The sequence below is a fragment of the Porcisia hertigi genome, chromosome 18 (genome assembly GCF_017918235.1).
Source record: "Porcisia hertigi strain C119 chromosome 18, whole genome shotgun sequence".
NCBI lineage: Eukaryota > Euglenozoa > Kinetoplastea > Trypanosomatida > Trypanosomatidae > Porcisia > Porcisia hertigi.
Window position 1 is genome coordinate 349,705 of NC_090577.1, and position 13,489 is coordinate 363,193.

A 13,489-nucleotide genomic window follows, 5' to 3' on the forward strand; every position below is an offset into this window, starting at 1 on the left:
CATCACCGGGTGACTCACGCGCACACACAAAACATGCCACTCCCAAGACGATTTCATGTTGCACCTCTATACTCCCTTTTTTCTCGCGCGCATGCTTTGACATTTGTGCTGCTGACGCTTCCTGTGTGCAACACACACACGCCCAGCTGGCCCCCTCCTCTCCTCCCCCCCCCCCTACCGCTTAGTCACGATAGGTCAACGCACACGCGCCATGCAGAACGTCTTCCAACTTGCTGCCGTACATGGCATGCTGTACACGGGCGGCAACGTCGTCTTCTCTCCCGACGGCACGCAGCTCTACTCCCCCGTGAACAACTACTTGTCGTCGATTCAGCTCCAGCAGGCGGGCCACCTCTCGCTCACTTGCAGTAACAGCTCCATCAGCTGCTTTGATCTCTCCCCCGATGGCGACCTCGCCATTGTTGTTGGGCAGCGCAGCCTTGGGTTCTTCTACTCCATATCCGCCCGCGTCGTCCTTGACACGCTCTCCTTTCCTCCCAACTGCTCCATCTCATGCGTCAAGTTTAGCCCGTGCGGCAAGTATGTCGCGGTGGCGATGGAGTCCACACTACAGGTATACACGGCGCCGGCGAAGCGTGTGGTGAGCTTCCATGGGTGCCACCGCATCGAGCAGCACCACGCCGTTCTCACACGGCCCATTACGAACCTTGACTGGACAGCGGATAGCGGACACATCCTTGTGTGTGGCCAGGACGCACGGATGAAAATTCTGCCGCGGCAAGGAAAGCTGCACCAGAAGGGTATGGCACTCCAGCACAATTCACTTGTCGGTCACCGCAGCGCCGTGCTTGGGGCATGGTTCACAAGCGAAGACAACAGTGGCGTAGTGAGCGTAGCGGCCGATAACGTGGTGGTGGTGTGGCACCGATCCGCCATGACACGAAAGGAGGTGCTCCAGGCAATCGCAACCTCGCAGCTGCAGGCCCGCTTGGGAGAGCAGGAAAGAGAACGCTCTGCCGAGAGCAGTGTCGCTGAGGATGAAGAATCCCCGTCTCCGAAAAGCTTTCTCGAGCGCCAGCGGCTAGAGCAGCTGCGCCTGAACGGCGTACGCGTCTCCGCCGCTGATGACTCGTACCTGCCCCCGATTCTGCGCCATGCTTTCGAGATCCGAGACAAGTTTATGCTGTCACACAAGGGCCGCGTCAGCATCGTGGCGTTCCACAAGCCGCGTGGACTTCTCGCGATTGGGTACAGCAGCGGTATCTTCGCCATTCACACGCTGCCAGAGACGAAGGGTGGGGAGCTGACCCTAGTGCATCTCCTCTCCATCTCTGCGCAATCCTTGACGGCAGCGGCCTTCGCGCCTAGTGGGGACTGGGTCGCGTTCGGCAGCGCCCACCTCAAGCAGCTCCTCGTATGGGACTGGAAAGCAGAGGCGTACGTGGTAAAGGAGCAGGCGCACTACTACGACATTGCCTGCGCTGCCATCACGGCGGATAGCACAAATATCATCTCCGGTGGTGAGGAGGGAAAAGTGAAGGTGTGGAAGGTCGCATCCGGGCAATGTTTTGCAACATTCACAGAGCACACGGGCCCGATTACCGGCATCAGCACGAGTGCGAGCACAAGCGCATTCTTCACCAGCAGTCTTGACGGCACTGCACGTGGCTACGACCTCGTGCGCTACCGCCAGTTTCGTGTCTTCACCCCGCCTGAGCAAACGCAGCTCTCGTGCATTTCTGTCGACCCGTCTGGGGAAGTGTTGGCTGTCGGCAGCAGCCACGTGAATAAGATTTTTCTGTTCGCTGTGCAGACAGGGCGCATCATTGATGTATTGCAAGGCCACGAGGGCCCTATCGCGTGTGTCGTGTTCCATCCTTCCGGGACAACCCTCACCTCCGGCAGCATGGACCACAACCTCGTCTTTTGGGATTTATTCAACCAGAACGACAGTGGCGAGCGCCTCAAGGGCGATGGCGAAGTGCTGTACATCGGCACGGAGGTGCTATGTGTTACGTACAGCAGCAGCGGTAGAAGAATGGCGGTGCTGACCGCAAAACAGGAAATTTCGGTCTACGAGACGACCGTCGCGAACGACCCACAGCTGATCAAGACGTTTCTCACGACTTTTGATGCAGCCGGTGGCTGGCGCAAAGAAGTGGGGCCGAATAGCGCCAACTACAATGCACACTTCACACGCATCAGCTTCTCCCCCGAGGGGGAAAAACTGATCGCAGGTGGCGACTCCAAGTGGCTGGTGCTCTACCACGCGACGCAGGGCTACGTTCTCAAGAAGTGGCCCATCACGCACAACCTCGATATTCAAGGTGCCGAAGAGCAGTACCAATGGCGCAACGTCAGCGAAGCAGGCTTTCTAGGCGACATTGACGTGGATGAGGACGACCTTCACCTGTCTCGACGCAAGCTTCTGGAGATGCCAGGCAGTCGCCACCGCCACTTCGCGACCGGCAAGCGCAAGTCGGAGCTGACGGCGCGGGCTATGGATGTGGCATTCGCGGCGACAGGCTCGGAGTTTATTGCCGCGACAACGGACGGCCTTCTACTCTTCTCCACGCGGGTGGCGCGTCCGCGCTTCCAGCCACTGCAGCTCAAGTTGAACGTGACCACCGCAGAAGTGCGGGATCAACTCGCGCACGGACAGCCGGTGATGGCCCTTATCGGCGCTCTAAACCTCGGAGACGCGACTCTTGGTGTGGAGTGCCTGCGCAGGATGCCGCGCGACTCGATCCCGGTAGCTGTCACGGCTGTCCCCTCCTCTCTTTTTCCACAGTTTATGCACTGGGTGAGCGAAGAGGTGGAGAACTGCCGTGGCTTTGAGCACGCGCTTCTATGGGCGCAGTCTCTCCTGCTCCACTCCAACGAAGCGTTTGGCGGGGTGGGAGCGCAGCAGGACGCGCGGGTGCTACCAGCGCTCAAGACGCTGCAGCGCAGCCTCTATCAGCACCGTCTGCTTATGGAACTCTCACGCGAAAACTTTTTCTCCGTCAAGTACCTCGCCGACGCGGCACGTATGAACCCGTCCAAACTGGAGTCAATGGCAGAAGACACCACGAAGTAGCGCGTATGTGCACCAGTGGAGTACAAAGCTGCATTTTTCCCTGCAGGCGCATACACACTCCCACAGAGAAGGGGGAAGAGAGAGAGAGAGAGAGACATGAACGACAACTCCTGATGCAGAGCGCGTGAAAGAGGGAACAGGATTGGGGGAGGGGGGGGGGCGAGAAGTCGTCGCAGGTGCCAGGTAGTCTCCCCTCCCACTCACCCACCCACCACTCGCACTGCATGGGGTATGTCACTGAATGTGGTGAGCATGATTTATAACCTATTAACAAACAATCGCATAAGCTGTGGCGGCCCCCACCCCCCCCCACCCTCTCCACAGGGGACAGTGTTTTTTTTATATATATCCCACGTCAAAGAAAGCACAAGAAATCCTTTTTTTTTTACACGATGAGCGCGCAGGTTGCGTTTGTTTTTCCGCTCTAGGGGGGAGAGGGAGGGGGAGGGGGCCACGGCAGCCGAAGTAAGGACGGTAGTCTCTGAGCGGCAGGAACCCCACACGCGGAACAGGGGGGAGAATGAAAAAAAGATTTGATGGGGAAGTAGAGAGTAAAAAAAGGGGAGGCTTAGGAGGAGGACATGCAAGACCTTGAGCACCATACTGCGGGGGGGGGGGGCGATCGTCACGGACTAGTGTTGCGGAGATGATGATCGTGCAGGTCGGGCGGAAGGGGAGCAGCGAGTGTGATGCATATGAGTGTGGGTGCACGTCTTCACATGCCACCCCATACCCAACGCAAGCATTTACGTGGTTTGTGTCCCCTCGACCTCACCCTACCCCTCCACCCCCTTCAACCCCCTCCCTATTAACCCTCTGCCCCCAATTCTCCCTCACTATTGCTGTTTTCTCTTCGGGGGAGTGGTAAGCTAAGCAGCTGCAGATCAGAAACGCGGCGCGCCCAGCATCCACTCACTCACACACACACACACACAACCCACATGCATAGAGAGTAAAGCCAACTTCATGATGGTTCTCTGACCCTCACAGCCTGCCCCTCTTCTCTCCCCTTCTCTTCCTCCTAAGCGCGGACGCCCGTGAGGAGAGGTGAAAAGACCTACAACCCGCGTTCCCTGTCAGTGACGCCTTGTGGTGTCCAGACTCCCCCCCATCAGAGTGCTTCGCGCGGCCTTCACTCATTTCCTTCCGGCATACTCGTTTCTTTACTTGTCTGTTTGTGCTTGTTGTTTTGGTGTGGGGAGGGAAAGGGAGAGGTGCAACCCTTTGGTCCTCCCACTTACGGTCAGGCATTCCCATGTCTCACGCAACCTTCTTGTCTGGGCAGCTGCCTGGCATGCCCAACGGCACCGGCTCCGCCTTGCTCCCCACCATCACGGCTGAGCTTCGTGGTGAGTTCTCCCCACTCCTCCTCACCCTCGCCAGTTGTAATAACGACATATCGGACACGTACGTCATGGAACTCTTCTTTACTCTCGTTCGCTTTGACGCAGTGCTCAAGGAAAGGGAGCGGCAGCTGCTGGTGAGCACCGCGCAGCATCTCATCTCGAAGCAGCTGCATCAGCTGCAGAAGGTACACCACATGCAGAAACTCCTGAACGAGAACGAGCGCTTCGTTGGCGAGCTCGTCGAGCGGTGTGCTGCGCTGGAGTGCCTGCGCCGGGCCCGCGACGGCGACGATGAGTGTCACACGAACGACGGCGAGGACACAGACGACATGAACGTGAGTGAACAAGCCCTGCAGACATCGCACCTGGAGAACGACCTCGCCGACAGGCAGAGCGGTAGTAAAAAGACGGCACCACCCTCGGCGACCGCAAAAGCGGCTGGAGCTGGGGCTGGCCGTCGCCGCGCGGCGCCAGCGGCCACGTATGCGAGCAACAGCCCCACCGGCGACGATGGCGACCAGCAACCGCAACGCGTCTTCTTCGACGACAGCCACGGCGATATCTCGAGCCGGTTGTTGGCAGCCCAGCACTCACAGGAACGGCAACCGCATAGAGCCGGCGCTAGCGACAACGCACAATCAACGTGGACAACAACAACTGGGAGCGGTGGCGCGACAACACCCCCCTCCCCACAAACCTTGCCTAGCCGGCAGAATGTGCAACCAGGCCGAGTCGACAGCGAAGCGGGCGTCCCAGGCGCCGGGCGCGCTCGAAGCGCCACTGCTACGCCACCAATGCAAAACACCGCCAGCAACTTTGAGCACGTAAACAGCGAGACGCTCGACGAAGATGGAGGGAGAGTGACAACAGCCTCGGGTAGCTTCGCAAGACCAGCAGGATCCACTGCTGTAAAATCTGCGCTCTACAGCGGTGTGCAACATGCACTACAGGGGCACTTTCGCAACATAGTTCGGCCCACTCTGAGTGATGGCGCATTGACGGTGCCAAGTAACCTGAGCGAGCTGGCTTACCTGCAGCAACAACCGGCGCAGCTGCGCGGCATCACGACGAGGCTCAGCAGTCGCGGCAGTGAACGGGCCGCCACGGCAGGCGACGGCGTGGTAGAGGCCGACACAGACTCAGTCCAGCAATATGAATCGATGGCGTTGAATCTCTCTATAGCCTCCTCCCCAGCGCTAGCGCGGTACCCCCTCTCGTCCTCACGCATTGCCTACTTTCGAAACGCTAACCCGAGCATCTTCTCCGTGGCAACTGTAACCTCCGCGGCGTCGGCGAACAACACTCTGGGTACCGACGCAGGTAGGTCACTCGAGCTGAGGGTGAACAGCTCCTCATCTGCGTCGTACTTTGCAACCATGCAGGAACCCGTGGGCACAGCAAAGGTGTGGGACCGCATGTTCTGGAGGTTCCTGAACGGGCACACCGCCACGGGCGACCTCGCAGTGCTCGTTGCGCTGCTGAAGAAAGAGAATCCGGCGCAGACGCAGGGAGCCGGTGGTGGCAGTGACGTCTCAACGGGGTACAAGGGTGCCTTCAGAACCGGCCGGGGCGGTGCTAGCCCACAGAGTGGCACAGTGAACACCACCGCTGCGGCAGCAGATGCTGCAAGTGCATCCAGGAAGAGAGTAGCAGCCAGCTCACACTCACCTGAATATGGAGTGCAACTGCTCATGAATGCACTCAAATGCAAAGGCTCGTACTCGCAGTTGATGCTGCCACAGAACGCTGCCGACGTGGGCAGCGGCGGCATCGCAGGCTCAGGTATAGCAGGCGTCGCAGACGAGGTAATGAGCAGCAGCGTTGCAGCCAAGGTTGAACGGGGGGTAATGAATGACGACGTTGAGCAGCAGCAGCAGCAGCACGCCCGCGGAGTACTGCGGAGCCCTGAAAGACAGTGCCCTGCCCCGATCGGTGGCTTGTCTCCCCCCGGCCTTCGTATGAACAACAGCTCCACCGTGCTTCTCAACTTGGACGACTGCTCAAAGGAGGAAGAAGTGCGACTGCATCGAGACTTCTGGACACACATTCCTACCATCCTCGCGACTCTCACAGAGGGTGTCATGTACAGCGGCAGCCACGAAACCGCCCACCTGGACAGAGACGGCGACGCCGCGCCGTGTGGGGCAAGCAGTGGGGATGGCGGTGGTGGTGAAAAAGTGGGGAACACGCAAACTAAACACGGCAACCGCGGCTGCTGGGACACAGCCCCTAGTCAGAGCGCCACCAATGCGAACGGGAGTAGAGGTGAGGAGCGTCTTGATCACGCGGCCAGTGCTGGTGTTGCAGCCGCGGCACATCTCAACAGAGACGACGAGAACGAGCTCGCCAAACTTCATCCACCGAGTGCGGAGGCCCTGCAGCTGCTGCCCATCTTCTCCCCACTCCTGCGCAACTACACTGGTGCAGTAAAGCAGCTGATACGCTCGGCGTCTGAGTACGCGCGCTCCACACAAGTCCAACACGCCCGCGCACTTGCGGTCGCGGCAGCTCCACAGCAGCAGCAACCAGCCCTCCTCTCCACCGACACCAAAGATGTTGCCTCCACTGGCGGGGAGTGTCCAGCAGAAGGTGAGCACAGCGCAACCGTCCCCACCAGCGTAGCAGGCGCACCTCTGGGCAACGTGCGTGCGGGACCGACTCGAACGGCGACGCAGCACTCTTCTGTAGTATGCATGCATGAGTTGAAATGCAGCCACGCATCACCGAGCGGGGGCGACCGTCGACCTGGTGGTGGCAGTGCAGCAGCGGCAGCGGCGACAGGATCCACTTTGGACGCGAACAGCTCGGCGCCCGCGGACATTGTTGAACAAAGCCTTTTGGCAACTGGGAGTCGCACAGAGGTGCGTGCTGCAGACGTTGTCATGTACGCAATTCTTACAGCAATCTACGTTCAGTGCTCTGCCGCAGTCGAGATGCACCAGCACGCACGCCTCAACTCAACGAACTCCACGACGGCGGCGCCGATATCCACGAACGCAGCAACCGTCGGGACAACTTGCGTGAAGAGGAGTCTCTCAGAGGGTTCTCGCACCTCGGCTAGCGGGCACTCTGTTGAAGAGAGCTGCCCGTTCCCGGGCACCTCAATCAGTCTTAGCTTTACTGCGGACGGCGGCTTGGGCACGACTAGCGGCAACAACACCTGCATATCCACTGACGAGGAGCGAGTCTTTGACAAGAGTGTTGCCAATGTAAGCTGCGGTTTACGCGACAGCAGCAGCGGCGGTGGCTACTCGCTCAATGCGACCTTCAGCCCGCCGCCCAAGACGCTGTTTCACGCACACCCATATCCACCGCATCACATTGCCCGGCGCGCCGGCGGCAAAGCTGTTGGTGGCACGATGCGCTTCACAAGGAGCAGCTCCTTGTATGACCCTCGAAGTGTCCACCTATCACCGGGACATGCACCTCACCCGCACCAACAACAGCCATCGCAGCTGCCGCGCAGTGTTTCACCCGACATGCACAGCCCCACGGAAGCGGCACTATCGCTCTTGCGGATGGCGCATAACACGAGCAACGGCAGTGGCGACTGGGCTGGCCGGGGAAGTGCGGAGAGCGCCTGCAGCGATGGGCCTGCGGTGGGTAACCCAGGCAACCGGTTCCCACTTCATCCCAACCCGTCGGACACAAACCTGTGCTTCAGAGAGCCTGCCATGCAAGACATCCTCACCTGCGCCAACGAGTTTTCGTCGGTGTCTCTGCCGAGCATCATGAAGGCAGAACTGCGGCTCCTGCAGGAGAAACTGCACAACACGAGTCGTGCCGTTCAGCGCATGGAACGACAGGTGCGAGGCGAGCTCGCCCTGCTTCTCTTTCGCATCCTGTCCATCGTCTTGGACTGGCTTATGCCTGCCGTGCACGTCTCAGACGTGCGTCTGTGGGTGTTTTACAGAAAATGGTGCTGCGACCTGTACCGAGTCCTGTGCTCGAGCGACGCCCTCCTAGAGGAATTCCATACACTCTTGGATCAGAGAGGTCTGGCGGTGAGTAGCACCGCGACGGGCGCGGGTGATCTCCATGGGCAGCCGGGCGAGTCAAGGAGGGGCACGCACGGGGTGAGTCCGGTGGAAGCCATATCGGTGAGGACTACAGACAACCTTGGACCTCCACAGGGCCCGCCGCCACAGGCTCAGTCGCCCTTGTCCGGCAGGCCACCAGTAGTGAGAACCGCCACGGCAGACAACGACGATCATGACAACTCCAGCAAAGTCTGTGTTGCACGTGAAGGGGCGACAGCGTCCACTGGTGGTGCCGCACAACCCCCCAGCCTCCCGCTCCATTTGCCTCAGGTGGGCGATACCCTGGCGACCACCAATGCGTCAATGGAGGACGCCTTCAGCTTCATCCTTCCAGGGACCAGCCTCGCTGTTTCTGTGCTGCACGAGACACCGCCCGTACAACCCGGTGTGCTGAAGCTGCTGGCCCAAGGAGAAGCGGATCTTCGTGGAGAAGCACTCGCCGATATGGCCTCGCTGCGCGCTGCGCAGGCACTGCTGAACAACGAGGGGACCGTCGTCCCACTACCGCGTCCGTTTCTGATCACGCGTCTAGTGGCAGCGACCCTGCGGGGCATCAGTGCCGACATAGCCGAATCCCTGCTTTGGATCGTTGGGCAGACACCCGCACTTGACGACTCTGCCGACAACGACCCCGGCGGCGGCGGCAAGAGAGACACCAGTAACGTCCTGGAGGAGTCACAAAGAGACCGAAATGCCAGCAGTGGCATGTCGCAAAAGACCCGCTGCGTAGCAGACCCAGGTGGTCGTGGCTCGAGGGAACACAGGAAGCACAGCGACGACACCTGTTGCGGTGGACACACTGATTACGTGAAGGAAGATGAGAAAGAAAGTGTTTTGCGTGGACGGCACCGACAGCCTTCGCAGAGCCACCGCCGTTCCGGTTTCCATCACCGCAGCACCTCCGCAGATGCCCGTATGGGCGGCAGCGCGCCTTCGGCTGCGGCAAGCCACTACAGAGTCGATAGTGAAGATGATGACGGCGAATACGCCGGCCAGTGGTATGGCGTCCTCGAACGATGTGAACGAGGCCAACAAAGGTCTCTCCCCTTACAAGGCCCCGCGATCGCCAAGAATTCAGAGAGGCGCTCCTCCTACCCCACTGGAAGTGTCCCCACGGTGTTCCCACACGCAACATCTCACGCACCCTTCAATGAACACCCCTCTACCTGTGCCTCACAGAACCCCTCTCGCCCTTCACAGTCACTCGAAGGACCAACGCTGGTGCACCATCACCGCTTTCATTACCCTTCCGTGCATGGCTACGCGGACGTGGCTAAGCTTTATCTCAGTACCCTGGAAGACGCAGAGATCCTCCTCTCTCCACACGACCCCGTCTACGCCTCGCTCGTGCTGAGCGCCGCAGATCTCCACCTGCACGACCTGCGCGACACTGCCACAGCCGTCGCATTGGTGAATGCGTACCTGGTCGATGTGAGCAAGGAGCACATTCAGGGGCCGGTCTGGGAGGAGTTGCTCGCCGTGGCTACTGGAGACGGAGGCAGTGGGGGCGCTTCCCCATCCCTTAAACCCGCTGCTGACGTTGTCGGGAGCCCCTCCTCTGCGTGTTCGGCGCCAGCCAAAGGCTTCTCTGTGACACGCGCACGCCAAGGCAACACGCAGGGCCCAACCTCGACGACCGAATCCTCGACCGCGGCCAGGGTGGCTACCGGGCTCCCTGCGGCAGCCTCCGTTCAGTCGGCACCCGCGCCTTCACAGCAGCAGCGGCCATACGTGCCAATGGTCATCGCATCCTGGAACAATGAACAAGAGAAGGAGGAGTTCCTCGCCACGCTGCAACTACTGCGACAGATGCAAGCCAATCTAGCTGTGGCACCGACAAAGTCGGAAAGCGACACGCTGAGGAACGGACAGGGGGGAATAGTCTAAGTAGAAAAAAGAAAAAAGAGGGGACAGGGACTGGGAGGGTAAAAATAGGCTAGATGGGTGGAAAGAAGGGGCCAGCGACCACACAGAGGGCCGACAAGGGAGGGGGAGGAGGGGGTAGGGAGGGGGGGGGATGTACCCTCCCCCATTTCTCGAGGACCATTGGGTATCCTCTTACTCGTGTGGGAAGAGAAAGGGGCCATGAAAACGCCTACCTGCCCTGACCCCCTTCCGCCCCCCCCCCCCGCGGCCTCCCCTGGGAAGGGGGGACACGGATCCGTCCAAGTCTGAGCTCCGCTTCTCCTTCGCACGTGAAGGCATACATGATAACCCGTATATTTTTTGCTCCTTCACTCCCTCTGTCTCGGGCAAAGTGTCAAGTCGAAATATATATTCATATATATATATATATATACACACACACGAGAGGGAGACAGATGCCGTCGGGTGCCCTCGTTACATGTGGTATGATGTTTTGGATGCTTATAGGGCTTGAGATAGCCTCCTATATGGCACTGGCACTGGGGGAATTATACAACAGGGGCGAGGCACACACGTAGGACGATGACGGGGTGGTAGTCTCCACCCCTCGCCTCCTCCCACCCCTCCTTTTCCAATACCAGCGAAGGGACGGCGAGGGTGTAACTTCTCAAACAGCTGAGGAGTCTGGTGTGACGGATGTGAAGGCCGCAACACACTTTCACTCCAGCGAAAAGTCTTCTCTCCGGGTCTCGTCTGTAAGCCCCAGTGCCACTCTCAGTGCATCTCTATCGTAATCTCAACTACACGGTGTTGTGCAGGGTTTTTTTTTGCTGCCTTGTGTATTCGACTTCCAACTCACACGTCCCCATGTCTCCTCTGTTTGCCTCATCTCTTGATATTTGTCGATGGGAACACACACACACACACACGCGCGCGCGCGCGACGACCACCACCACCACTACCCTTTCTTCAAACAGCGGTGGTTTTCTCGATTCGTTCTTCTGCTTTCCCTTCAGCTCTCTACCTCTGCCTGCGTGCGTATCCATATTATATATTATATATTATATTATATACCCCTTCTCTTGACCTCGTCAATACTCTTCTTCGCGTGTATACGTGATAGAATGAAACACGCATCATCATTCTTCTTGCGACGTTGCTAACGGCTACTGATCCCGCCCCCACCGCACCCCCCCTTTCTATCCCTCACTATCCTCTCGTAACGTGTTTAGTGACACGCACACACACACACACACACACACGCGCGCGAGCGCGAGCGCGCAGTCCTGGGGCCTCTGTCGAGCGCTTCATGTGAAGTCAAGCGCTTGTATGCGTCTCTGGAGTCGCTCGCTTCTCTTCCTTGCTCGTGGGGCGAGTGTCGACTCTCCGTGTGGTACGAAACGACACAGTTTGCAGCCGAGTCACGTCTGAGAATAACATGTGTTTTGATGTGTGAAAGAAGAAAGGAAGAAAGAACAAAAAAGAAAACATATCGGCGCTACTAGATTCTTTCCAAAGCATTCCACTTATTTTCCTTGACTCTCCCTGACCTGCCATCACTCAAGGGACGAGCAGACCACCACCACCACGACCATCCCCCCCCCCCCCCCGCGCCTCGTCATTCCAACAGGAGCGCATCCATTCGCTTTCTGCCCGCGCCCTCCTGCAGAGCTACAACCTCGAGAAAACCTCCCACACATTATATACACACACACACACATATATATATATACATATATTGTTCCTCCAATTTTAGTTAGCGTCCCCCTTTTTGTTTTTTGCTGTATTTACTTTGCTGTTCTTGTGTGTGTGTGTGTGTGTGTGTGCGCGCGCTCTGTGTTGAAGAGCATTCGAGGTCAAAAAAAAGGGGGTGAGGTGGGAGTTCTTCTTGGTGTGAAAGAGGAGGGGGCTACCATTCTCTCGACTTGTGCGGTGAGACGCACAGTGGTAACAGTCACGCGCTGTCAGTTTTTTTTTCTGGGAGTTGTACGGTGGCATCGATCGCACACAACGTACGCACGGAAAAAAAAACACCTCCCTCGATGAACCGCAGCGATCCTTCCTCCGCACCACAGAGTGCGGCAAATAGCACAGTGGACCCACAAAGCAGCGATATGATTGCGTCTGTATTGCCAGATGATCGCGCTACCGCCACCGTCTCAGCTCCCTCGTCCTCCATTCTGTATACACTGCTGCAGGACCTCGGGCTCAAAGCGACGGCACAAGCCCTTTGTGAGGAGCTTCGGCGACAACAGCCTCGCGCCGCGCCGCACTCACCCCCCTCCGCACCTTCACTCCCATCGCAGGCGAGCGAAGTGTTTGAAACCCTGCCCCACGTCAACGAAGTCATATTCCCCAACTCCCTTGGCACATTGTTGTCACCACCGCATACAACAGACGTATCATCTCCCAGAGTTGAGGGCCAGATCATCACACCGTCGCCCGTGCAACCAGTGCCAGACGGTGTGGCTACGTCGTCGTCTGCAAAAGTCACGCCAGGCGCCACTCGCGCCTCCCTCAGCTCGAGTTCCCCCGGTGACGTCAGCGCGGAGCTTCAGCGTAGGTTGCAATCCCACCGCTGCGCGTCACAATGCACAAAGACAATCGCCAGCCTTGCAGCCTGTGCAGTCGCGCCGCTTCTCTCGCTGTCGACCGTCTCCACATCCTCCTCACCATCCGCCGCCGTAACCGGCACTGCAACGCCGCTGCAGCTTGTGGACGCGCTGACAACTCTGTGGCAGGCTGAACTCCGCGCCGTTCTCCCGCTTCCCGCAGACTATGTGACGACCGATGCAGCTGCTGGAGTCGGGGCACACAAGCCTAAAGATGGAGTGTTCCAAGTTGCCGCTCTTATAGCGCGTGCGGCCTGGTGTGAACTACGCATCACGGAACTCGTCTTCATGCAAGAGCTTCACTTGGCTCATACCTCTGCCGCTGTGACTCTTCCGTGTGTGTCTGCGCAGCCCCTTCAGGAAGCCCAACGTGAGCTTGCAGACGTTGCTGGTCAGCTAGTGGCGGCGCTGCAGGAATTACGCTCAGCCTGTGGTGCAGCTGTAGCGCGGCGTAGAGGAGTGTCTACTTGCTTTGAGGATGCTCCCAATGCCTCTCCCACTGATGTGGGTGCCGTGCTCGCCTCTTCGATAGTATCTCGACTCCACGGCAAGTCTATCGGCTGGCTTAAAAACGCGGAGTGTGTC

At 58.7% G+C, this 13,489-nt stretch overlaps 2 protein-coding genes across 2 annotated transcripts; both read left to right on the forward strand.

The window, feature by feature from the left end:
* Positions 1-211: 211 nt before the first annotated feature.
* Positions 212-3,040, forward strand: JKF63_06569 (uncharacterized protein; the record flags this gene model as incomplete). Its single annotated transcript, XM_067902518.1, has 1 exon — positions 212-3,040. One exon carries the CDS (start codon positions 212-214, stop codon positions 3,038-3,040), a length of 2,829 nt encoding a protein of 942 aa, XP_067757935.1.
* Positions 3,041-4,295: 1,255 nt separating this feature from the next.
* On the forward strand, positions 4,296-10,313 carry JKF63_06570 (uncharacterized protein; the record flags this gene model as incomplete). The annotated part of the gene is made up of 1 exon (XM_067902519.1): positions 4,296-10,313. The coding sequence occupies one exon, from the start codon at positions 4,296-4,298 to the stop codon at positions 10,311-10,313; it is 6,018 nt and encodes a 2,005-aa protein (XP_067757936.1).
* Between the last annotated feature and the right edge of the window lie 3,176 nt (positions 10,314-13,489).